Raw genomic sequence first — 27,294 nt, 5'->3', positions numbered from 1 at the left:
TTTTAATTGTGCAAATCGCAGGGAAAGCCCGCAGTCCTCCTATCCATAGGATTTTTCCTTTACGTGCACACAACATGGAAAAGCTGTGGCGTGCTGGGGCTGCAGTCCCATTGCCCCCAAACCTCGGTGAACAGAGCCTGACAGCTTGCCTGCGTCCAACAAAGACAACGCTCCCCCGCCTTCGCGACCCACCGGAGCAGTCCAAACCGGTCACCTACAACCGAGTGACAGAGTCGGGTTGCCAGCCTTGCTGACTCCCCCGCCCGTGAGACGTCAGCGCGAGACCCCCGCACCGCCCGAGCCCACCCTTTTCCGCTTTCGTCACTTCCGGGTGCGACTGCCGCTTCGGTCCGGCTGGGCGCCGGAGACGTTGGGTGCTTTCCTCACGCATTTGGAGGTCCTTGAGCTTGCCTCTTCCCTGTCCCAGCAGGAGGGACATGAGTGTCCCAGGGCCGCCGTCTCCTGACGGGGTCCTGCTTTTTCCCCCGCCCGGCCGGGAGGCCGGGGAGCCAACGCCGAGTACGTGCTGTCGGGAGGGACGGACGGCCCAGGGCGGGGGGCCGGGGCCGGGGCCGGGGTCGGGGCCGTGGCCGTGCGACTGCAGACCCTCCGCGAGGGAGTAAGCGGCTCCGCGCAGCTGCGGGGAACCCTGAGGGTCCTTAGCCTTAACGGAGTGGGCGGGTTGGGAAGGCGGTTGATGGGGGAGTCATTGTGAATTGGTGTTGGACTCCGGCAACCCTTGGCTATTGTCATGTGGTAGTGATGGGGATGTTTTGTCGGAAAGATGACCGGTTTGTAATTGAGAGACGTGGTGGTGTCAACCTGAAACGAAAAGGGTCCGACCCAAACTTGTCAAACAAGCAATAAATTTTTTATTCAAACACAGACTTGAGAACAGCTTCCCGGGAATCCGTAAGACTATAGGCAGTATTCCCAGGAATGGAGGGTCTGGCACAGCTTTGATGGGAAAGGGAGGCAAGAGAAAAGGAATGAGGAGGTGAGGGTCGCAAAGTTGATTTACAAGAGTTTTCATTGGCTGGTATTTTCAACATGCACCTTTCATTAGCTAAAGATTTCTTCAGAGTTGACATTTCCTGACCGGTATTTTCTTGTGATGTCTTGATCATGTATATTGGTTTATTTATAGCTTAGATCTGGTCACTTAGCTGCTGGGGAGCTCCCCTCTATTGTTTAAAGAAGCCAGTGGGTTTAGAGCAAGCATAACTCAAGTCTCATGACCACATTCCTTTGGAGCCTAGTGAAATTTAAAAATATCTTGGGGCTGGCAGGTGGCATGGTGGTTTGGGCCGCTGGACTCCCACATGACTGACTGTAGTTCGAATCTGGACCTGGTAGCTTGCTTACTCTCTGTCTCTAGGGAGTGAACGTGCCCTGTAGCAAATGAAAAAATAATGATAATAAAATCAAATAATTATTTTAAAAATAAATTTAAAAATATCTTACAGTTTAAATGTTCTTCCTCAATGGCAATATTATTGACCACTCAACTCACAAAATCTTTGGTGACATTACTTTCCTATTCTTCTAGCAGGCTTGAAGTTCCAAGTCCTTGGTGAGATTTAAACCCTAGTGCCCTAAGAAATCCATTGAGTGGAATGAATTAACTTGCTATGCATGGTGCTATTTATGTACTATCCTTGGGGGAATTGAGAAAAATAGTCACTCAAAGCATTTTCACATGTGGTTCAGGTGAGGAACCTTAGATGAGAAAGACTGCAGGGCTTTGGATCTGTCTTTTCTTTGCTACCCTGTTCCAGTAATACAAAGGTTACTCCTAAATAGTGTTCTCAGCACTTTCCTGATCATGCTTTTCCTTGGTGATCTCCTTTTCCCACCTTTGTAAGTCACAGCTATAAATGTGACTTTCCTGTATGTATATATTTACAGTCTGAGCCCCTCTCCTAACTCTTGCCTGCTCCTCTGCTTGTTGGTACCTTGGTATGGTTGTTTTGTACTAATCTCACATATAGCACGTACATAAAAGGAGAATTCGACCCATTTAATAGTGTCGAGTACTCTCATTTGAAACCTTGAAGTTGCTCTTGACGCTCCTCTTTGCCTTCTCTTTTTCATCTAGGAGATTCTGTTGTACAGCTTCCATCTCCTCTTTGTAGTGTCACCCTTCAAACAGTTGTAATGCTGGTTTGTCTCCAGTCTCTTACTACTCCTGACCTGTCTGTCCCACTGCTGGAATATCACTCACTGTCTCAAGATAAGACTCTAGCATGTCCTACCTGTGCTTAGTAACCTTAAATGGCCCATCACTACTTGCTAAACAAAGGCCCAAGCCCATTAACTTGGCACTCAAGAGCTCTCATAGGCTGACCACATGGTCTTACACAGTTCATTATTGCTGGGCTGCGTATGTCGCACATATGCAGAAAAAGTGCCTCTTTCCAGAACAATCCTCTGTTGCCACCTTTCCTCATACTGCCTCCTTTACCCACACTGCATTCCTTCTACCTTCGTCATAGAATTCTTACCCATTTGGAAATAGTCCTCATAGATTATTGGTGGGAGTGTAAAATGGTACCATCTGTTAGAGCAGTTTTGCATTGTGTGTTTAAAAAAAAAATGCAGAAACTGTTGATCCAACAGTCTATGTCTAATAATTTAATAATTTATTTTATGGAAATTGTGTCACAAATATACAGACATTAGCTAGGAAGCTCATTGCAGTATTGTTTTAAATAGCAAAAAGTGAAAATCTAAACTCATTCATAGGGAACTGGTTAAACAAACTGATAGAATCTGTTGTATAAAAAATAATGTGCTGGGGACCAGCAGTTGGCGTAATGGCTATATCGTTGGACTCCCATGTAGTCTATAGCAGTTTGAGCCCCGACCTGGTGGCTTTAACTCATGCTGGACGCGGGTGCATGCATGCCCAAGATCCTGAGAGGAGAATGGAGGAGAAGGGATTGCAGTGTGGCCATCCCCCCCGGGGGTGGTGATTTTTCACTTTCTATCTCTCTGTTGTTCTGGTGAGAGCATGTGCTCTATAGTGGAAAAACTTCTCAAAAAAATAATGTGCTAAAATTGGGACCAGCAGTTGGCGTAATGGCTATGTCGCTGGGCTCCCACATGGTTGACCGCGGTTCGCCTCCCGGACCCGGTGGCTTAAACTCACGCCGGGCATGTGTGTGTGCATGCCCAAGATCCCGAGAGGAGAATAGAGGAGAAGGGATTGCAGTGTGGCCATCCCCCTGGGCGATGATTTCTCGCTTTCTGTCTTTCTCTCTCTCTCTCTCTCTTTCTGGCGAGTGCATGTGCCCAATGGCAAAAACCTTTCCAAAAAAATAATGTGCTAAATCTATATATATTGATATGGAATCATATCTAAGAGGTATATTTAAGAGAAAAGTTATAAAACAGTATGAGCAATAATTCATTTATGATAAAAAGCATATATATGGGGCCACCAGTGGCATGGTGATTAAAATGGCTGGCTCCCACAAGGTCAACTGCAGTTTGAGTCCCAGATCCTGTGGCTTGAGAAAAACGCTAGGCGCTTGTATGAGCAGCCCAAAATCCCAAGAGGAGGATGGAGGAGAGGTGATTGCGTTATGGCCATCCCCTTCCCCCACAGAGGTTGGCGATGTCTCACTTTTCTTTTCTCTCTTGCGAGTCATGTGTCCTACCTAGCAAACTAAAATAAATAAATAAAAAAGGAATGTATGTATAGGTATGCAAAGACACTTTGGAAAGCTATGTCAGAACCACAGAGTGATTTCCTCTAAAGTTAGGAGATGAGAAGGAGTGTTTTAAGTTTGTTCAATAAGTAACATTTACAAAAGGAAATAAAGACACTCTCCATTCCTCAAGCTTCAGCGCAAACTCTCACACTTCCTTTATGAATAGTTCCCTGATTTCCTGGATGAAATGATCTTTCTCTCCCCTGAATTCCTGTAATAGTTTCTGTTTCTCTAATAGCAACTTCTCTTCTGTGATTTCCCCCGTATTATGCCCTTCCAGGGAAGGGGACTTGCCTTATTTATTGATGTAACTTTGAGTCCTAGTATAATGTATAGACAATGCAGCAATGTTTCTTGTACAGTTAGAGTTAAGGACCCTTTCTTCTTTAATTTCACACAGGAAAGTACCTAGAACCTAGTAACTAAACATATATAAAAACATGAGTAACTGAGACTCCTCCAATAATTAACCAGAAGATTGTGGAAGGGGAGGGAGGCTTGTGAGTTACAATTTATTCATAATTGAAAGGAAAGTGAAATATTAAAATTTTTCCTTAAAGTTGAAATGTTCTCATCTGGGTGTTCTTAACTGTTTATCTGTAGTACTTATGTTTTCTGTGTTTACTCAAAGTTGCTGTTTGCACTTTTACTGTAATCAAGACTTAAGCAATGGCTTTAATAGTCAGCTCTGGTTTATTCATTTGCCATCTGATGACACACTGGGAGCACAGTATCCCTGAGCAGTGCACCTGAGTTTCAAGCCACCGGGACTGGGATTTGAACTATAGCCAGCCGTATAACTGCTAAGCTATCTGCTTCCATTATATTTTAATTTTATTCCTGAGTGCTTCAGTTTCTAGTTTGCTCTTGCCTATTTGAATGTTGCCTAGCAAATTTGAGAACTCATAAATTTGTTTCTTGGGGTTAAAATAAAAATCATACGATTTTATTTTGATTTTCTGGAAGCTTATTTTGAATATGACAACATGTTGTTTTCCTTAATCTTGCCAAAATTTAAATCTGTGATAGAAACTACCTAGAAAAATGCTATAAGCAATGTGTTGTGATAAATGTATTCTATATTGTGATCTAAGCTGATGTCACTGATTATTACAAGACTGTTTCTGAGTTTTATGTCATAAAATGCTTTTAAGAGTACAATTTTAGTAAGGACCATTTCACTTCCCCCCCCCTCATTCTACACCACGGATTCTAAAATTTTATAAAGCATTGATTGAGTCCTACTTAGAAATTCTTTTGTACTGTTCTTGGTGGGAAGAGTGATTATGAGTATGTCTTAGACATTTTTGGATGCCTGGTACTGTGCTTACTCTGTTATTAGAGGATATGGATGAGGCATTGTTCCTGGCATCAGGTTGAGATTTACACAGAAGACAATTATTATACACAATTTCTTATGGTAAATTAAAGTGAGGAATCTTCTTTCTTTTTAAGATGTTTTGCAGGAACCAGCAGATGGTATAATAGTTATATCACTGGACTCTCATGTAGTTGACCGTGGTTTGAGTCCTGAGCCCAGTGGCTTAAAACTCACACCATGCTTGTATGCGTGTGTGCCCCAAATCCTGAGAGGAGTATGGAGGAGGAGGGATTTATGCATGGCCATCCCCCCTTGGGGTTGATTTCTCACTTTCTTTCTCTCTGGCAAGTGCAAGTGCCCCGTGGCAAAAATCTCTCTCTCTAAAAAATGTTTTGCAAGGGTAGCCAGCAGGTGACTTGCTGATTAAAGTACTGGACTCCTGCATGACTGAGTGTGGTTTGAGTCCCAGACCCTGTGGTTTGAATTTCACTCTGGTGCATATGTGTTTGTGCCCAAAATCCTGAGAGAAGAATAGAGCAGAAGGGATGCTGAAGTGGCCATCACTCTGAGGGGTGATTTCTCACCTTCCCTCTCACTATGTCTCTGTTTCTTTCTATCTGGCAAGTGCACACCCCCTATGGTAAAAACCTTAAAAAAAAAAAAAAGATTTTTTTGCCCTAGAGCATGTGCGTTAGAGAGAGAGAGAGAGAGAGAGAGAGAGAGGGGCACTGAGAAAAAGTGAGAAATCACTCCCTAGGGAGTAGCCATACCACAATCCCTTCTCCTCCATTCTCCTCTTGGGATCTTGGTCATGCATGCACAGGCCGAATGTTGGCCCCTAAAGTGCAGAATCTGAAGAGGGCAGAAATTCTTCACTTTTTTTTTAAAAAAAGAATTATTTATGTAATTTTTATAACCATTACGCCAACTGCTGGTCCCTTATAACCCCCCCCCCTTTTTTTTTTGAAAGAGGTTTTGCTATAGGGCATGTGTGCTCGCCAGACAGACAGAGAGAGACAGAGAGACAGAAAGCGAGAAATTACCCCCCAGGGGAGATGGCCATGCCGCAGTCCCTTCTCCTCCATTCTCTTCTGGGGACCATGGGCACACATGCACACGCACCCAGCGTGAGTTTTAAGCCACCGAGTCCTGGACTCGAACTGCGCTTGACTACATGGAAGTCCAGCGACATAGTCATTACGCTAGTTGCTGGTCCCTATAACCAATTTTTAAAGAGAATTCTCAGAGATAAAAATTTAAAAAGAAAAAAGGACACCTGTATTTGGGAGTGGATATATGTTGTCATCCCCACTGTGGGCCGCCTCCTCCCTTCCTACCTGCCCTCACCCAACCTTCTTTAGTAACTGCGCCAATTTAAAAACTTCCTAAGTTTTATTTTTTGTTTGGGGACAGGCTTAAGTGACACTTCTCCAGATGAAGGGTTAATAGAGGACTTGACTGTAGAAGATAAAGCTGTGGAGCAGCTGGCAGAAGGATTGCTTTCTCACTACTTGCCAGATCTGCAGAGGTCAAAACAAGCCCTCCAGGAGCTCACGTAAGCGAACAGAAAACCTGTATGCACCATGTTCTCATGTCCTCTCTTGCATACTTATGGTTTACTGTATGAATGCAATTTTATTCTGTATTAAAGTATAACATTTTGTAACATTTGATAATAATCAGCATTTCTATTTCAGTGATAGCGAATGGGAGTAAAGAAGAAGAGTAGGTAGTGTGGTAATGGTGGCTGGATTGCACATGGCCAGCTGCACAGCTTGTCTGAACCTGGTGTCTTGAAGAACACACCAGGTGTGTGTATGTGCCCAAAACCAGAAAAGGAGATTTAAGAAGAGAAGGAATTGCAGTGTGACCATCCCTTATGGGGGTTGCTTTCTCACTGTCTCTCTTCTCTCTCATCCTCTGTCAAATTTAAAAAAAATTTAAAAAGGAAGAAAAAAGAAATACATCATCTAAATGAGTTGTCAGAGATCCTTCAGTTATCTTTTTTTAGATGACCTGGTTAATCTTCAGTAGATAACTCTGCTAGGTAAATAAAGAGTTGGAAGATTCACTGAGAGACAGGGCAAGGTAGAATGGAACCTATAGAGTGGGATCAGTGTACAAAAACATGCACTCTGACTTTGTTGGCCCCCACGCTGAGACAACAGGTCTAACTCTGCTTTCTCCTGGGTCAGAACCTGTCTGGCTTGTCCAGCTGGGCTTATTTCTTTCTGTAGTAACTCGCCACAAACTGCTGTCGTTCTAAAACTACTCTTTGAAAACTTATTTCAGAAGCCTTTGTTAGGGCAGAGGGAGAGCTACAGTCAACAACTTTGCCCATTTAAAACTCATTAGTAAGTAACGTTATAATTCTTGGCTTCAAGGTGCTAAGTGAGTACGAAAGTGATACCTTGTTTACTACAGGTAGTGTAATACTAAAGTTAGGAAATTGGGGACATTCTCAGTTTTCTGTAGTCCAAGTGAGATTTTTTTTACGAGCCTTTCACATCTGCCTGCTATCCTTCGTGTTGTTGAAGGGGCCAGTAGTTCACTCCTTTATTCTGCTGAGTAGAACTCCCCTGTATAAATGTGGCCATTTTGTTCGCTCATTCGCCTCTTGGTGGATATTCTTTGGACTGTTTCCACGTGCATGGTATGCCTTGTATTTTGATGCCAGTCAATCTTTGTGGCAAGAAAAAAATGTTGTAAAGATTTTCTGGGGGGATTTAGATAAGATGGTAGACTGAAGAAAGTTAAGAAACTGCAATCAAAACATATTTACATGACAGTTTATTTACAGGAATCTGGAAATCAGGGTTTAGTTGATGAAGACATTGGCTAAATGACAGTGTTTCGAGTAACCCCGCTTATCTTTCTAGGCATCCAGATATACTGCTGATGGTGATAAAATCAGCTACTGGTTCTTACTTTGTGTACCATGTGTTCAGTTCTTTAGTTACTATGTCTCAGTTAACCCTCACACCACCTTTTATCGAAGAGGTTAAAGAGCTTGAGAAAGTTAACAGTTAGTGATAAAATTAACTATGGAATATGATAAATTAGTTGTTTTTATATTTCTTGAATGTTAAGGAAAGGTCAGCAGATTTGAGAGAAAGGAACAAGGGAGATGTTTCCTAGTAGCTGCCCCTTTCCCCCATTTCTCCATAAATTTCACTATTAGTAAGATGTAGGAAGGAGTACTGGATTGAGAGTTCTAGTCCTGGCTCTGCTATGAGACCTTCAGAAAGCCACTTCACTGTGATAGAAACGGAAGGCCTACAGAGGTAATGGGAGAAAGGTGGTAGTAGAAAAGAAGTTTATTTAGTAGATAAGAATGGGAAAAGAAGACCAAGAATAAGATTTAGCTTTATATTTAAGAAAGGTTATAAATAGTATTTTATTTTAGTATTGCCAGAGGGTGTATGTATTCACACGTGTGATAGAGGAAGCATCCCTAGTGGAGTGTGGTCACACTGTGGTCCATTTTCCTTCGATTCACCATCCTGTCGGGATTTGGGGCCTTGCATGCATACCTGCCAGCATGTTTTTCAAGCTTCTGGGGCTAGAACTCAGATTGCTGTCAGCTGTGAGGGATCTGGCTCCCTTAGCCACTGTGCTATGAGGAAAAGGTCTCTGGGAGATGAAGACTTCATCAGGATTTTGTAATCACTTTCAGCATATTTGGCATAGGTTACACAAAGCTTTAAAGCAACAGGCGTTTGGTCATCTTTTTTGCTTCACTATCTTGTAGGTAATATTCTCTGGAATCATTTTCTAGAGTGACCAGACCTACAGATCAGAAAAGCATTGCCCTTTACAACGTTAGTTTTATTATAAAGAATAAAGAGCAGGACTAACCAAATGAAGAGACACATAGGGCAAGGTCAGGGAGGGTCGTGAACACAGAGCTCCTGTGTTCCCTCCCAGGGAAATCAGGGTATATCACCCTCTGGGCACATCAGTGTGTTCATCAGCCTTGAGGTGCTACTGATCTTTGGGGTACAGAGTTTTTTTAATAGGAATATCATGATGTAGGCACAGTTGATTGAATCACTGGCAGTGTAATTGAACTCTACCTCTAGTTCCCCTCTCCTACTTGGAGGTTGGCTGATGTCTCATAGTTCAAAGCTCCAGCTCATTAATCACATGGTTGGTTTTGGCAAGAGCAGCCCCCATGGTGAAGCTCAGGATCCACCACTTGTCACCTCATTAGCCTGACTCAGGTGTGATACAAGGAGCTCATGGGTAAAGAGACACTCCTGTAACTTCAGAAATTCTAAGGATTCTAGAAACTCTGTGCCAGGAACCTGAGACAAATGCATTATTACACTATAGGTGTCTATTCAGATCTTTTACCCCCATAAAAATCGAATTGTTTTCTTGTTGATATCTTTTTAAAAGTTTATTTGTTACTTCCATGAGTGAGAAAGTTAGAGAAAACGAGATAGTACTTCTGACAGGGTCTTAACTCTGCAATCCACTTGCAGCCTCAGCCAGGCCTAGAGATGGGTACACAGATGCACATGTGTTCAGGGAGGTCTCTGGACGTGAACCTGGAACCTTCCTTGTGGATCAGTGTTGCAAAGCATTGTGTTTTACTGCTATGCCACTGTCTGGCCTCCTCTTATTATTGTGTTTTAAAAGCTCTTTGTATAGTTTTACTGCAAGTCCTTTGTGTTTTGCAAATATTTTCTCACCTAGATTTTCTCATGTGTTTCTTCTAGAAGTTTTAGAGTTTTACATTTACATTTACATCTATGATCCATTTTGAGTTAATTTTTGTGAAGGGTATACAATCTTTCTCTAGGTTCTTGTTTGCACACGGAATGCAGGAGCATGTTTTGAGAAAAGCTTCGTGGATGTGGGGACATGCTCTGAGGAGACGTCACGTCTCCTTAAGGAGATAGCAGAAGCCTTGCGGCTTGTCCTTTCCTTGACCCTTCCTGCAGGCAGAGCGTTCAGTGGAATTTACGGGGGCTGCTCTGGGGGGACACCTGTAGAGCTCGGGCAACATCCTGGCCCCACTAACCCCTGCTCTGCTTGATGTAATCTCTGTAGATTAATCATCACCCTTTCTGATGTATACAAAAGGATGTGCTCCCCACATCTACAGATAGGCTTTGCTGCACTAGATAAGTAATTATGGGAAATTTCTTGGCATATGCTGTAACCAAGAGATACACATGGCACTAGCATATCGAAACCCTCAAGGATGAGAAGATCAATATCACTTGCTTTCTGTCTCTGTAAAATATCAACTATGTCTGTGGAATGTCAGGAAATACACGTATGTAGTGTTGGTTTGATCCATAAATAAAGGTGCTCAGCTTGTCTGTGCCGCACAGGCTCAGCAGGCTTAGGCTGCCTGTGTCCACCGCTACTCTGCCTCTGTTTCCTCTTGTTTCCTCTCTTTCCTCTTATTCCCTCTTAGGTTGAGCTAAGCTTGTCGGCAGACTCCGACAATGGACATCTTACTGCTCCAGCACTGTTTGTTGAGAAGACTGTCCTTTCTCTACTGCATTGCCTTTGCTCCTTTGTCAGAGAGCAGCTGGCTGTATATTGAGTTGTGGGGAAAGTCATGATTCATTCAAGGACTTTCCATTCTGTTCCATTGATCAATTTATGTTTTCTCTTGGCAATACCACCTCCACGAAATTTTACCACTTAAATAGTAAAATATATATGGGATTTATATGCAAACCTATAAAACTCTAAGAAAAAAAGCTAAGAAGATCTAAATAATGGAGGGATATTTGAAGTACATGGATTAGAAGACTTGGTATTCATAATTATCATTATTTTAAGGTTTTTGTGATAAGGTTTGTATGCTTGCTAGAGAGAGGGAATGTGAGAACTCACCCCCCAGGGGGATGGCCACATTGCAGTCTCTTCTCTATTCTCCTCCTACGATTTTGGGTATGCATGCACATGCACCTGGCACGATGTCCATGCTACCAGTTCTGAGACTTGAACTGCAGTTGGCCATGTGGAAATCCACTGCCTTAACCACTATGCCACCTACTGACTCCACCTTGGTATTTTTTAAGATGTAAATTCTTTTCAACTTAATCTAGAGAGTCAGAATCCCAGCCAAAATCCCAGTAAGTTATTGTGTAGATGTCAACAAACTGATTCTAAAATTCATATGGAGAGGCAAAGATATAGGATAGTAAACACAGTATTGAAGAACAAAGACGAAAGACTCACAATACCTTATCTCCAGATTCACTAAAACTACAGAAATCAAGACGACATGGTATTAGTGTGGTTGTGGTATATAATTCTTATATATCGTTGGATTTGATTTGTTAATATTTCTTGAGAATTTTTACATTTGTGTTCATGAGAGATACTAGATATATGAGTTTTCTTTCTTGTAATGTCTTTATTTGGTTCTGGTTTTAGGGAAATAGAAACTCATAGAATAAATTACAAAGTGCTCCCTTTGCAACTGCTTTCTGGAAGAGATTGTAGAGAATTAGCATTTCTTCCTTATGTGTGTGGTAGATATCATCAGTGAAGCCATCTGGTTCTGGTGCTTTCTTTTATTAGAAGGCTATTACCTATAGATTCCCTTTTTCTGGTAAATAAATTCCCACTTAGAGTTCCTGTTCTTCATTGTATGGGTTTTGGCAGTTTATGTCTCTCAAGGAATTAGCTCGTCCATCCAAGTTACCAAATTTATGGGCATAGAGTTGTCGAAAGTATTCCTTTGTTATCATTCTGATGTCATGGCATCATTGGTGAGGACATGCTTTTTCATGAATGATTTTAGTAATTTTGATTTTTCTCTTTTTTCCCTGGTTGATCTTGGCTAGCGATTTATCAGTTTTATCCATCTTTTCGGGAGCCAGCTTTGGCTTTGTCAGTTTCTCCGCTGCTGTTTTCCAGTGTAACAGCTGATTTTTGCTGCCCTGCTTATCACGGAGGCCTACTTGCTGGGTTTGCCTGGGATCCATTCCTTATTTCACTCTCTCTGGCCTCTACACTGAGCTGAAGGCCCAGACTTTCAGCCTGTGGGGTCTACCAAACTCTGTGCCAGCTAGAGATGTCATTGCCCTTCAGTCTCTTCATTGCTATTTGTTTTTCATCATTCTTTTCTATTTAGTACAGTTCTGCCAGCAACTACATCATATTTTCCTTGTCTCTTGTGTTCTTTAAAATGTTCAATTAAGTAACCCCTCAGTATTACTTATTTCTGGAATGTAACATTGATCTGAAGAGGAATATCAGGGAAGTTGGATTCTTTTCATTAATAGGTTCTGATTCACTTTTAATGAGGAACATTCAAAGTTATCTGGTCTAATAGTTTTCTTTTTTCTTTTTTTTTTTTTTTTTTTTTTTTTTTTTTTTCCATAGGGCATGTATGCTCGCCACAGAGAGGCAGAGAGGGGAAAAATGAAAATCACACCCCACTGGGGGCTGGCCACACTGCAACCCTTTTTCCTCCATACTCTTCTCAGAATTTTGGCATGCATGCACATGTGCCTGCATGAGTTTCTCTGCTGGGTCAGAGACGCAAACTGTGGTTGGCCATGTGGCAGTCCAACTCCTTAATCACCACACCACCTGCTGGCTCCTTGTCCATCTTGTTCTATAAATAAGATTTAGGTCTAGAGAAATAAACTGGATTTTCAAGATCACAGTGTGAGTTTTTAAGCCACGGGTCTAAGATTTGAACCGGGGTTGACTATGTGGGAGTCCAGTGATGCAACCATTATACCCTCTACTGGTCTCCGTGTTGTAGTTTTAAGATACATAAAACATTGAGTTGCTTTGGGGAGGATATTATAAAAAACTTTTTTGTGATGATAAAGGTAGTTGCTTAAAAAAAAGTAACAAAATACTTCTAAATGTTTTATTATTTTAGTTATTAGAGTCTCAACTTGAGGCAAGAATAAAAGACACATTTAGTTATAAGAATGTGACTTTGGAACACTATTTTGAAAAAATTATGCTAGAGTCACTACATTTCCAACTTCATTTCTGTTTTTTTTTTTTTTAAGAGAAATTTTTGCTATAGGTTGTGTGCACTTGCCAGAGAGACAGAGAGACAGACAGAAAGTGAGAAATCACCCCCCCCCCGCGGGGGGGTGTTGGCCACACCACAATCCCTTCTCCTCTTGGGATCTTGGGACACATGTACACATGCCTGGTGTGGGGTTTTTTCTTTTTTTTTTTTTAAGAGATTTTTGTTATAGGGTGCCTGTGCTCGCCAGAAAGACAGAGAGAGACAGACAGATAGAAGGCAAGAAATCACCCCCTGGGTGGATGGTCACGCCGCAATCCCTTCTCCTCCATTCTCCTCTCGGGATCTTGGGCACGCATGCATACGTGCCTGGCATGAGTTTAAGCAACCAGGTCTGGGACTCAAACCGCAGTCAGCTACATGGGAGTCCAGCGACATAGCCACTATGCTAACTGCTGGTCCCGTATGGTGTGAGTTTTAAGCTGCTGAATCCAGGACTCGAACCACGGTCAATTATGTGGGAGTCCAGCAACATAACCATTATGTCATCTGCTGGTCCCTCCAACTTCATTTCTAACTTTTAGCATTTAACCAAGATGAATGTGATTCTTTTTAATGAACCAGCATGTATAATATATAAAGTTTACTTTGATTGTGTGCTTTGTTTCAGACAGAACCAAGTTGTATTATTAGATACACTGGAACAAGAAATTTCAAAATTTAAGGAATGTCATTCTATGTTGGATATTAATGCTTTGGTAAGTATGATTTAGTTGATAAATTCAGTGACATTTTATTTTAAAAAGAGCTAAATTTTATCTTCACAACTGCTATGTACTGTATATATGTTTAAGATCTTACTCTCTTATTTTAAAAATTCAGAATTTGTCTGTTTAACAGGAAACCTTGATTTACTCTACTAGAACTTCTATTGTCTTGAATTGTTATATTTCAAATATTGAACTTGTAATAGGAAATAGGACTTATTTATGAGTGTGGAACAGATTTCCCGTGATTAAAGACTTAGAAGAGAGAACTGAAAGTAAGGAACTTTTTTATTCGTGGCAGAGAGCCCATATGTATTTGAGAAAGATACACAGACAGAGAGAGGACCATTGACAAGGACTGGTCATGCCATGATCCCCTTCTCCCATCCCTCCAGCTTCTCAGGGTGTAGGGTGTGCACCCCTTTCTCCCAGGTCGACTGGACCAGGGATTGACCATGGTTGACCACATGACTTCTAGCACTAATCTAATATGCTTTGGACCATGCTACCCAGACTGAACCAGTAAGGAACTGTACTCTTCTCTATCTTAACTATTCTCTTTAACTATCAATTGCTTCGTTTTTAAATTAGCATTTTATTTAATTATATAGCATGTTCACAGTGCCATGAGAAGTAACGTGTGGGCTGAAATAGTTTGGAAAGGATCAGTTATATTAGTTGAAGAGTTGAATTTTATCAGAAGCACTGTAGCTTTTTGATGAGAAGAATCAATATAAGAAACGGAATTGGAAAAATGAGGAACTTATTGCTATCTTTTTTTTTTTTCTTTTTTTCCTCTTTGAACAGTAGAAATAACTTGGATTGCATGAATTTGCAACTGTTTATACCTGGGCAAAGTGCTTTACTAATGTTTTTATTTTATAACAATCAGAAACTGTATTTTCTAGCATTAGAGGCCCAAGCTGGTTAATACAGACTTGTGCCCCGTAGTTCCCACCTTCTCGGGTAGAAGGTAGGCAAGGCCACACTGACCTGCTTTTGTGTCGTTCCCTGCTGAGTTCATGCCGCAGCAGAAAGAATGCTTGTTGAATGAACGAGCATTGCATGAATGAGCCAAGCAGAGGTAGTACTCTTGCTTCAGTCTGAAAGGGCAGACTGTGTCTTCCTCATTTTTCTTCTTTCAGCCCCGGAGTGGTTTTGGTCATCATCTAGGAACTGAAAACTGGAAGGCCCAGAGAGGTAGAAAGAGGGTCTGAAAGCGCTAGAGCTCATCAGATGATGACTTTACTTGCAGCTATTAGGGTTGGGAGTCTCTCTACCAACACCACTCTCATTTCCTTTTGCTGCTTTGTCTGAGAAAAAGGTGCCTTTCTCCTTCTCCCACACCTATCTAGGGCTGCATCCAACTTCCATCTTCTGACATGAGACTTCATTGTAGGCTGTGGTTTTTCTGCTTGCTCTGATTTCAGAAGCTTAAGGAATAGGCCTAAAATCGTCCACAGTCCTTGCAGGGCTCCTTAGCTGCAGCTTGGGTTTCCTGATGGGGCAGACTCTTCACTTAAACCTGGTACCCTGGCTCAGTTTCTCCCTTGTAAAGTCAGTGAAATATTTTCTGCTCCCCTCCCCTCCCTTCCCATCCCCTCTCCTTCCCTCCCTTTCCCTCCCTTCCCCTCCCTTCCTCTTCCCTTCCTCTTCCCTTCCCTTTCCTTATTTTGCAACAGCGCACGTGCACTCTCTGGAGAGAAACAGAGAAGGAAAATGAGACATTACCCCCTGGGGAATGGCCATGCTGTAATCTTTTCTCCTCCATTCTCTTGAGATTTTGGGCACAAACACATACATGCCTGGCATGATTTTCAAGCTGTTGGGTCCAGGACTCAAACCACACAGTTGGCCATGTGGGTTCCAACTACCTTAACCACTTTGCCATGGGCTGGCTGGGGTGTTTTATTTTTCTTAAATGAAACTAATAGCATTATTAGATAGTTTCACTGACATTTTAGGATTCAGTTGCATTTTTTGACAATTATTTTATTCGATTTCATTTATTCATTCATTTTAATTTGACCAGAGAGACACACAGAGAGAGAGAGAGAGAGAGAGAGAGAGGAAAATAAGAAAGCAAGCCACCAGGTCTGGGACTCGAACCATGGTCAGCCATGCGGGATGTCCAGCGCCTTAACCACCTGCCACTTGCAGGTCCCAGGTTGCATTTTTTTTAAAGCCTACTTATGTTCAGTAATATTTTTTGGTCTATTTGAATGAATCAGATGTTTTTAAAACCCCAATGGTTTAAATGAAATTTGCATTTTAGAATTAAAAAGTGGAAATAATTAAGGTTCTAAAAAATTTGACCTATTTAGAAAGAGTGAACTGTTAGGCACTGATTTATTTGTCTATTTTGATATTTCAGTATATTTTAATTTGACTTTTCATTTTTCATCCAAAGTTCACTGAAGCTAAACACTATCATACTAAGTTGGTGAATATAAGAAAAGAGATGCTGATGCTTCATGAAAAAACATCAAAGCTAAAAGTGAGTTAAAAATTATTACATCATTTTTACAAAAGTAGAGGTTTATTGTTCTTCAGTGTTAATTTTTTGACTTCTTATACTTTCATATATAAAACCATGCATAATTCATGGCATATTGTTTTTTTAAAGCTTGAAAAAAGGTTGTTTTTTTTTTTAAAGAATTTTGATTTAATTTTATTTTTTATTATCATTATTTAAAAATTTGCTATAGGGCACATGTACTCACCAGAGACAGACAGAGAGAGGTAAGAAAACAAGCCTGAAACTTGAACTGTGGTCAACCATGTGTGAGTCCAGCGCCTTTACCACCATGCCACCCTGCTGGCATAAAACTTGAAAAATTTAAAAATTTTCTTTTAAGAAAATCTAGTTTTTTGGATCCCACTCTGAGCGTTTTTATTTCTAGGTGGATCAATTGACCCATATTCTTTGGATATGTAACTGCAGTCCTCATTTAATAAGGACTTAGAACAGCACATTTCTTGAATCAAGGAGACCTTAAGTTATCCAAACAAACGTAAAAGTTAAGCATAAAATTTATTATAATATATGTTGATTACCTCAGGTTAAAGCACTATTACTTTTAAATTAAGCCATGATCTGTAGTTCTTTATTGCTCTCTTGGCTTTCCATTCTTTTTTTGACACAGAAAAGAGCGCTAAAACTTCAGCAGAAGAGGCAAAAGGAAGAACTGGAAAGGGAGCAGCAACGAGAGAAGGAATTTGAAAGAGAAAAGCAGTTAACTGCCAAACCAGCTAAAAGAATGTGAACAGTGGTGTTTTCTTCCACTATCCCATGTTTGGATTAAGTGTAGATTGAAGTTAAGGTAGTGCCTTATACCCTTGTGTTATGTTTCGAATTTTTTTTTTTTTTTTTTTTAGATTTTTGCTGTAGGGCACATGTGTTCACTGGGGAGTCAGAAACAGACAGACAGATAGAAAGCGAGAAATCACCCCCACCCCCTGCCCAGGGAGAATGGCCATGCCATAATCCCTTCTCCTCCGTTCTCCTCTTGGGATTCTGGGCATGCATGCACAAATGCCTGTCATGAGTTTCAAGCCTCTGGATCCAGGACTTGAACTGCAGTTGGTCATGTGGAAGTCCAGTGATGTAACCATTACACTATCTGCTGATCCTATGTTTTGAAATCTTTATTCCAAGATTGCCGTGTCTCCACATCTTCATTTCAGCCCTTCAAAATGCTTTTCTTTCTAAGTAGCAGAAATAATGTCACTTGGTTTTGATATTTAGATGTGGTTTTTTCAACGTTTATTTTGCTTAATTCTAAAATTCAGTGTTTTGACCTTGAATTATTTATAAACTGGAAAATGGTTTTCTTGTTAAGAGTCTTGCTCTAAATATAGATTTAAAAGTTTGTATCTTATTTGATGAAATGACTTGCCTCTCTGGGAAACAGTGCTGAATATTGATAATTGCCTTTTTGTCCATTAGTTAAGAAGAAATGCCAGCCATTTCATGTCCCTGGAAAAGAGGTGGTGTGAGTCCTTGTGAGAACATAATGTACACGTGTACGTGTACACATAGGGTAGTTGAGCACAGTGCCAGATGAATGCTGGTAACTGTTACTGCTTATGTAGCTTTTGGATTTAAAGTTGGTTATATCTAGCCGTAGAGTTTGGTGGGGGTGGTGAAGCTATCACACTCGATTCAGTGTATGTGTTTATAATACTTAGTATCATCATCATACACTGGGTACAGCTTCTGTGCTTTCAAAAAATTGTTAAAGTAGAATGATGTATAACAACTATCTACTTCATCAATAGTGACAGAAATGGTGGAAAATTAGTAAATAGCTTCTCAAAAGAAGCAACACGATACCTTTGATGTTTTCTAGAAAATTTTTCCAGTATTATATGAAGAAATTTACTATGTGAAGGAAATAAGTTTCATTGTTTAAAATGTTATTATTTACTGTTCTGATATAATTTAATATCCACCTGGTCTCCAAGCTGTCTTACATAGAGACTGTATAGAACTGTAAGGGTTTATGATTAGAAGATGTATCTTTTTTTTTTTTTTTCTTTTTTAATAGACAGAGATTTTTGCTGTAGGGCACATGCACTCGCTGGAGACACAGAGAGAGACAGAGAGACAGAAAGCGAGAAGTCATCCCCCAGGGGGGATGGCCACACTGCAGTCCCTTCTCCATTCTCCCCTCTGGATTTTGGGCATGCATGCACATGCACATGGTGTGAGTTTTAAGCCGTGGGGTCTGAGACTCCAACCACAGTCGACTATGTGGGAGTCTAACAACGTAACCATTATGCCATCTGCTGGTCCCCTCTAGAAGATGGATCTTTCATAATTCACATTACATGTTTAGTAAACAGGAATCACTACCTCTGATTACATTATTAGGCTTATTATAATAGAGGAAGCATGAGATTTAAGTTGGTATCTAAAGATTTGTTTGAAAGAACCTTTCTCTTTAATGAATGAATTACAGTTTCACAATCCAGTTGACTTTGACCTCATACTTAAGACTATAAATATATTTTATTTGAAGAGGCTAAATGTTGCCCTCCAACACTTGCCGAAACTGCCTAGGGCAGGATTCATTAGGGCTTGCAGGACAATGTCACCTAAGTTGCTGAATGTATTCCTTGGCACGATATCTTGCCAGGTCATCTGTTGTGTTTCAGAGTAGTTTTAGGTTCACTGCAATGGTTTAAAATGCTGGTTCCTGGACCCCACTCTCAAGTGTCTGAAGCAAATCTGTGTTGGTTTGTTTCACTTTGGTTTTCTTTTTAAAGAGTCTGATGCACCTAGAAAGTTGAGACCCGTGGTCTAGTGGTCGAGGTTAGGGTTTCCCACATTAGGCTATGTGTCATCATCACCTGGGAATTAGCTAAAACACACAGACATTCTGGATTCCTGCTCATTAGTCAGGAGACAGAGCCTACATGCTTTTTCAAGAACTCCCCCAAATAATCCTGATGCGAGGAACCACTGATAACAGAGTATACTAGTGATGTTATATTTATAAGCAGTGCAGTAGTTTTAGAGCTACTCGTAAATGTTGGGCTATATCTAGTGACGTATGTTCAGCACTGCTGTATACACAGTCATTAGGACTGAACTGTAGCAGGTGGGATATAGATAGAGAATTCTAGCTAAGTTAATTGTACTTTTGTGACCTGTATGAAAGTAAATCGTGTTTACTGAATGACTGTCAAGGCACATATCCTTTCAGAATTATAGTATTTAAGTTTTATCGACTTTTGAGAATGTCAGAATGAATATATATTAGCATTTACTATTTTAAGGTCAGCCATAAATCAGAAAAGTACTGTTATCTTGGTGATTAAAATATAAAACTTCAGCCGTACTTCAGTAATGGATACATGTCTTACTGACTAAATCTGAATGAAACTCTTACAATTAGTCTTACTGTATTTTTGCATAAAATAGTGAATTGATACTTGGTGAGGGTGGCTTCTATTTTTTGATTGAAAAAAGTTGCCTTTGTTTTGAAACCGTATCACATATGTACTGAACTGAAATGGTGAGAATTTATTTTGTATTTGCTTTGCAGTAAGTATCATGTAAATGCAGATATTGAATGTAATATAGCTGAATGTAATATAGATTGTGTCTGCAGTGAATTTTGGGTTTGTTACAGTTTATAAATACTATATGCTGATTATATACCCTTATACATTTTTTTCTGATTTTTGAGCTTGTAAAATAAGAACTACTTTTTACACATTTAATAAAAAAGGTCTCTGAATATCTAGTGTCATTTATCAAGTACTAATATATCCATAGCACTGTGTACTTCTCTTTAAGTTCCTTATTTCAGATATTCTTCTTTCTTCTATCACCCTCTTACTGTTCTCCATATATTTTGTCACAGAATGCCTGGTTCGTGAATCCATTTTAGAAAGGTGATAAAGTGTTGTGAAGAAATTCTAGTTGAGGGATCAGCAGTTAGTGTAATGGCTATGTTGCTGGACCCCCATGTAGTCAACCGTGGTTCAAGTCTCAGACCTGGTGGCTTGAAACTCATGCCAGGTGTGTGTGTGTGTGTGTGTGTGCGTGCCCAAGATCCTGATAGGAGAACGGAGGAGAAGCCATCCCCCCGAGGGGTGATTTCTCGCTGTCTCTCTGTTTCTCTCTGGCGAGTGCATACACCCTATAGCAAAAAGCTCTCCAGAAAAAAAAAGAAAAAGAAAAAAGAAAGACATTCTAGTTGAGGGTCTGGCAGGTGGTGCAGTGGTTAGGAGCACTGGACTCCCACATGGCCGACCATGGTTCGAGTCCTAGAACTGGCAGCTTGCTTTTTCACTTTCCCTCTTTCTCTCACTCTGTCCTTCTCTGGTCAAATTAAAATAAATAAATAAATTAATTAATTAATTAAATAAAATAATTATTTAAAAAATTCTAGTTGAAATAACTTCATAAAGTTCTTCACTATTCTTTGGAAATAATAATTATGGTACTACTTAGTGATGTGGTAGAAAGAGCTTCAAAAGGATTCGTGCATGTGTAGCTTGTATAATGCAAATTTCCAACTTACGGACTATTTTAGGTCATATTTTTAGTTTTTTTTTTTTAATCTGAGAGTTCTTAGACCCATGAGAAAAGGACTTCTATGGATGGCTTTTGGAGAGGATATGAACTGTAATAAATTTCTCACAGAATTTTATATATGGTATTTCCCAGGATTGGGTTTGTAAATTTCATCATAGTCTTACATATATACACACACAAAGAGGGTCTTCAAAAAGTTAGATAAAATAAATATTATGAGAAAACTATATACATGAATTTCAAAATTTTTGGTACCAAAATAAATTCATAGTTTAATTCCATTTTCTCTGAATCTTTTTAAGTCTAGAAGTTTTCCTTTTTTTGTTCTAAATTTTTTCTTTACTCATGTTGAGCATGTGTGAGTATATGCAACAGAATGAGAGAGACAGAGAGAGGCGGGCACCCTGTACAAGGTCTGGTCACACTGAGATGCCCTTCCACCCGCCCTCCAGCAGCCAGATCTTGGGCACATGTGATTTGGCACAGCCAGATCCCTCGGGCAGGGGATTCAAATTGTGGTTACCATGTGGGATTGGCTTCTCTTGGATTTTACATTACCCTGTGTCATGGAGCCTGCCCTGAAGCAATCATTGTTAGTCATTAAACTGCCAAACCTCACCACATACATATTTAAAGAGTTACTTGGCTTCTAGGTTTTTCTTTTAGGTGAAAATAATTTGGTAAGATTTTAAAAAAAAAAACTTATTATTTAGTATCATTTTAAAATTTGCTATGGGGCACATGCACTCATCACAGAGAGACAGAAAGAAACACAGAGAGAGAGAGATAGCAAGCCACCAGGTTCAGGACTTGAACCACAGTCACCCATGTGGGAGTCCAGTACCTTAACCACCACACCACCTGCTGGCCCCTATATTTGGGAAGATTAACCAGACATTTAAGATTAATTCTGTTGCTAGCGTATTCATTCTAGTTTGGCTTAGTTTGCATGTTTGAGGCCAGATGCCATCTAGTCTTCAGGTTTGCATTTGAGTGAGACTAGGGTTATTTTCAAAGCCAGAAAGAGCAAGTAGTCAAGGAATATAAATCTAATAACTAATTTAAAGAAAACTTAAAGCCCAAATTCCAAAAGAATAGTATAGGAAGGGCAATGAAAGAGAAAACATAAAATTTGGGGTGGGATGGGGGTGATAAAGCACAGAACAGGCCAAGACTGAAGAGGAAGGCGAATGCATCATATGTATGCTCTGAATAAAGGAAGCGTATAGGCATTGTAAAGAAGAATAATAAAGAGCCAGCCCTGTAGCCTAGTTGTTAAGGGTGCTGGATCCCACATGGCTGACCGTGATTTAGATCCAACCCTGGCAGCTTGAGAAATATTCAGGATATGTGTACATACATGCATCAGATCTCAACAGGATGGGGAGTTGGAGAAAGGATTGCGACATGACCGTGCCCCATTGGGGAGGTGCTTTCTCCTTTCTCTCTCTGGTGGGTGCATGTGCCTGTTGGCAATTTAATAATAAATACATAAAGAATAAGATTCACTCATTTTTAGGATAAAGGTAGCAAAAGGTCACCCTCTGTTGTTACTTCATTATAGTTGTGACTATATTCTAGTTTAGACCATAGATGTATTCCCTAAGGTGCATGCAGTGTTCAAATGTGGATATCACTGGGTTGAAAAATCACACTGATAATTTATTGGTGCTGCATGCTCTTATTTTTAAGAATGTATGGTTCTGGGAACCAGCAGTTAGCATAATGGCTATGTTGCTGGACTCCCGCGTAGTCGACCGCAGTTCGCGTCCTGGACCCGGTGGCTTAAAACTCACGCCAGGTGCGTGTGCATGCGTGCCCAAGATCCTGAGAGGAGAATGGAGGAGAAGGGATTGCGGCGTGATCATCCCCCCTGGGGAGTGATTTCTCGCTTTCTGTTTCTATGTCTCTGTCTGTCTGGCGAGCGCACGTGACCTATAGCGAAAAAGAATGTGTGGTTCAAGTTCTAGACCTGGTGACTTGAAAAACATACCCTGCATTTTGTGTGTGCCCAAAATCATGAAAAGAGAGAGAAACAGAACAGTGTGACCAGTCCCCATGGGGGTTGCTTTCTCACTTTTCTCTCCAGTGAGTCTATGTGCTCTCTGGCAAATTAAACAAACAAAAAAAGGTGCAAATATCATGGCTTCTACTTGGACAATAAAATTTAAAGCATGTGGGGCCTTACTAATATAGTGATTTAGGTTGTAGACTCCAAAGTCAGATTGCCTTAGTTTATATTCCTGCTTGATTCGGGTGTTAGACAAATTGGTTTAAACATTAGTTTGTGAAACTATAAGTTAGAAAGGTAAGAGTTTCTAGGGATCAGCAGATGGCATAGCACTTATGTCACTGGACTCCCACACGGCCTACTGCAGTTTGAGTCCTGGACTTGGTGGCTTGAAAATCACACCCGGCATAGGTATATGCATGCCCAAGATCCTGGGAGGAGAATGGAAGAGACACAATGTGACCATCCTCTCCTACCCACCGTGGGTGATTTCTCACTTTCCCTCTCACTGTCTTTCCCTCCCTCCCAGTGAGTGCACTGGGGAGAGACAGACAGACAGACAGACACACTGTGGTCTAAGCCATAAACCTCTAAAAAAAGTTTGTAGTTTCATAAGATTATAAATTTCCATGGTAACTATATAAAAACCCTTAACAAAGTAGTAAAAACGTTAAAGCTCAGTGCCTTGAAGTCAATCACAATCACACATCCCTGTGGGGTGGGCTACCCTTTCTCAGAGAGAGGGGTGAATTGGCTTACATGATTGTGGGGCCTGACCGGTCTGAAAACTGGGCAGGCCAGCAGGCTAGAGATGCTAGAAAAAGTTCATGTTGTGGTTAAGTCCAAAGGCAGTCTGGAGGCCAAGTTCCCTCTTCCTTGGGGACCTTCCTTGGGGACCCTCTTCCTAAAGGTCTTTTTAAGGCCTTTAATTGGTTAGATGAAGCCCCTCATGTGTAGGATAGTCTGCATCACTCAGAGTCTATTGATTTCAAGCTCTCATTTTAAAATACCTTCACAGCAACATCTGAAGTGGTGTTTAACCAAGTACCTGGGTACCATGGCCTAGCCAAGTTGCTGTGTAAAATTAACATTTGCAGTGGGTTTTCAGTATATGTTCTGGATTTGAATTGAGTCATGTGGAAGAAAGTTCAAGCAAACTTCAGAAAGTTCATGGGAAATGAAATTAAAGTACAGGTTTATTTTGGTGCGAAAAAAAAGAAGACCATGCATAGTGTTTCATAATACACATTTTCCATGGAGACCCTGGTGTATTAAGTGGCTATAACAGCCCCAGCCTCAGTGGCACAGGTAGAAGTATTGGAAGTCACATGGCCAACCGTATGTTCCGATCCTGAGCTGACCTGAAGCATGCTGGGAGTGCCAATGTGTGTGCACCCAAGATCCTGACTGGATGGAGGGCTGGGGAAGGAGACTGACGTGACTAGAACCTCTATGTGTGGGGGAATCTTTCTCTTTCTCCTCTTCTCACTCATGCACGCACACATGTTCTTCACATTCTCATAAAAGCACATTCTCATAAAAGAAATTAAAAACTGGACCACACATATGCAAACTAAAGAGTATTACAATTAAAAATCGAATTCCTAGAATTCAGACATGGCTGGGTACTTTGTAATCCTTGCTAATCCAAAGCTCTGCTTCCATTAACACATAATTAGACTAAAAAATAATGGGCCCTAAGATCTGGGAATCAAATAAGCTCAGAGATAGTAAGTGGACTGGAGAGTAGAAAAATAGAGACCATGTTTACTGTTTACACTTATGTCTTTCTATCAGCTACGGGCTGCTCAAGTCTTTTAAAAATATTTTCAAGGAAGAAGTGAGCAGTCTGAGAACAGACTCAACAAATGAGCACGCATACTTTAACAACCAGATAGCGCACAGATGGGATAATACTGCCACCTTGTGGGACTCTGCTCCCCTCGTTCTACAAATATTAGTATTTACTCAAATAGTTTGAAGAAGTTTGGTTTAAGCCTTTTCAGCTACAGCTTTTTAGGTAGGTCAGAATTTTCTATGCGGTCTGACATTTTGTTTAAATGGTGAGATGCCTGAAAGCAAAATATCTGAAACATTTGATAGGACTTAAAACTATAATTTTTCCAAGTTTTTGAGTCTAATTTGATGTTGGTCCTGAGGATTTAAAAAAAAATTATTTATTTAATTTAATTAATTTATTATTATTTAAATTTGCTATAGGACATATTCACTCACCAGAGACAGAGAGTGAGTGAGAAATCAAGCCATCAGGTCCGGGATTTGAACTGCTATTAGCCATGTGGGAGTCCAGCACCTTATCCACTATGCCATCTCCTGGGTCTGATCACAGACTCCTGGCAAGTTAGATTTTGGCCACTCATGCACATGCCTGGTGTGTTTCAGGCTGACTAGGCTGGGCTGGGGATCCCAGCTGCAGTTGCCATATGGGATATGACTTTTCTTGAGGAGTCCATTACTGCTGTGCCATGGAGCCAGTCCCCTGAGGATTTTTTTTGTTTTTTCCTTCTTTAATCATGCTCAAATATCTATCATCAACTATGCTCAGAATCCTCTTCCTAGAAAAACATTCCAGTTCAAAGATCTTGCTGTGGGCAAAGGTCTTGCAAGGTCTTTGTTTTTATTCACCTGACTCTGCCATGTTGGGCTGAGCCAACTGACGTGGGTGGGCACCTGGCCCAAGAAGTAGCCAACTCATGGCCTAGTCAGTGCTGAATTGGCCTATCAGGGGAAACTGCCTCGATGTGGGCTATAGAGGATTTCACTGGCTTACCCCATTACTGCCTTGAGAATATGCACTGGAATACTCAGAAAGAGGCGGCCCTTTAGAAATTGAAGAAGTGAGAGAACACACAGGTTGAGACAGAGCAGCAGAATGTAAAGTGGGGAGGAACAGGGATCCATGAATTTCTGAAAGGATCAAGTAATCAGACCTTGAAAATGCCTTGGCTCCCGAGCTATTTTCCTGTATGAAGCTCTGTGAGACCTGGGGCTGGACTTTTCTTGGGTTTCTATGGTATTTAATGAATGGGTTTCTGTTTTCCACATTTCCACAGTTATTTATAAATATTTATTAAGTATTTCCTGTTCCTTGTTTCTCCCATTTATGAACTAACACATTTCTATAACTATAAGCAAGCATCTAATACCAGGATTGCATTTTAGGTTGCTGTAGCATGTTATAGTTTTCAAAGTGACTTACAATGCATGATTTTATTTAATGATAAGGCTGCCACTTAGGAGCTTATGCATTTCCATGCTTTTTAATCCACAGATTCACATGAAATCAAGGACCAGCATTCGGATGCAATCCTGCTCTCAGCCTCACGCCTGTTTCCATTGTTTGCTGGGTATTTCTACTTTGTCCAGTTTATTAAAGCATTTTCATTCTTGGCTAGGTTCCTAACCCCAGATATACTTCTAAGTAATTCCCAAACCCAAAATTCAGAGCCCCAGCTCTGTTGAGCATCTGTGAGATGCCAAGCGCCTTACACGTTATCTCGTACCAGCAACCTTAGGGGGTAGCTATTGTGATTGTCACTCTATAGATGAGGAAGCTGAAATACTTTGAGACTAAATGACTGCCCAGAATTACACAGATGTGAGTGGTGGGGCTAGGATCTGATTAAGGAAAAACCCAATGCTACTACATCTCAGGGGAATTTTCTTAAGCTGGAGACCCTAGAAGCAGAGAAAAAAAAAAATCAACCATAGGAGTTTCACCTTAAATTTCTTGGTTAAACTATACCCGTGATGGGAATTACATGGATATACTTTATCTGCTTATGCTCTTGCTCCAGTCTGATGATATTAGAACAGAAGTGGAGGAGGAATGAGTGTCCCCTTTAGGAGAGAGCCAAGTGGAAAGAATGTACATAACACTTCTCTGATTTTCCTGCAGAAAGTCAAATGAAAGCCTGCTTTTATTTCAGGCAGACCTAAAGCTTTGCACCTCTCAGGATAGAAACAAGCGACAGTGAGACTGGAACTGGGGGAGATGTGGCTTAGGAGCCCTCTCCTGATAATGATGCTGGTGGAGCAGGCAGAAGGAAGACGAGGCTGCTGGGAGAAAAGAGCAACTCCAGAGTGGCCAGGATGTTCCTGTTGAGGTAGGGCCATTCTGAGATATTTCACCACCACTGCAACCATGAGAAAGCTTTTTATTTGTAAATTAAATTAAATTAAGTTATTATTCAATTTGACGAGAGAGAGACAGAGAGAGTGAGTAAGCCGCCAGGTCTGGACCTCAAACCACTGTTGACTATGTGGGAGCCCAGTGACATAACCATTATGCCATCTGCTGTTTCCCTGGAGAAAGCTTTTTTTTTTTTTTTTTTAAGAATTATTCAATTTTATTCATCATTGTCATCATTATTATTATTTTAAAATTGTTTAAGTGACCTTTATTTTCTTTCTTTCTTTCTTTCTTTCTTTCTTTCTT

At 40.7% G+C, this 27,294-nt stretch overlaps 1 protein-coding gene across 2 annotated transcripts; it reads left to right on the top strand.

The window, feature by feature from the left end:
• Positions 1-26,946, top strand: BLOC1S6 (biogenesis of lysosomal organelles complex 1 subunit 6). Of its 2 annotated transcripts, XM_027769197.1 has the most exons (7): positions 1-519; positions 6,451-6,592; positions 13,677-13,764; positions 16,184-16,270; positions 16,920-17,096; positions 26,128-26,203; positions 26,786-26,946. In XM_027769197.1, the coding sequence occupies exons 1-5, from the start codon at positions 438-440 to the stop codon at positions 17,037-17,039; spliced, it is 519 nt and encodes a 172-aa protein (XP_027624998.1). In that variant the 5' UTR covers positions 1-437; the 3' UTR covers positions 17,040-17,096; positions 26,128-26,203; positions 26,786-26,946. The 2 variants fall into 2 exon arrangements, with proteins under 2 accessions (XP_027624998.1, XP_027624997.1); XM_027769196.1 differs by lacking the exon at positions 26,786-26,946 and having other exon boundaries at positions 26,128-26,246.
• The last annotated feature ends 348 nt before the right edge of the window (positions 26,947-27,294 follow it).

Source organism: Tupaia chinensis, unplaced genomic scaffold (genome assembly GCF_000334495.1).
Source record: "Tupaia chinensis unplaced genomic scaffold, TupChi_1.0 Scaffold148874_1, whole genome shotgun sequence".
NCBI classification, from domain to species: domain Eukaryota; kingdom Metazoa; phylum Chordata; class Mammalia; order Scandentia; family Tupaiidae; genus Tupaia; species Tupaia belangeri.
The sequence above is the reverse complement of the archived record's forward strand: the minus strand, read 5'-3'. Positions and strand labels throughout refer to the sequence as shown.

Coding starts and splice junctions, on each gene's coding strand:
- BLOC1S6 (XM_027769197.1), top strand. CDS start 438: ATGAGTGTCCCAGGGCCGCCGTCTCCTGACGGGGTCCTGCTTTTTCCC. Junction 520..6,450: donor GGCCGGGGAGCCAACGCCGA/GTACGTGCTGTC, acceptor GTTTGGGGACAG/GCTTAAGTGACACTTCTCCA. Junction 13,765..16,183: donor TGTTGGATATTAATGCTTTG/GTAAGTATGATT, acceptor TTTCATCCAAAG/TTCACTGAAGCTAAACACTA.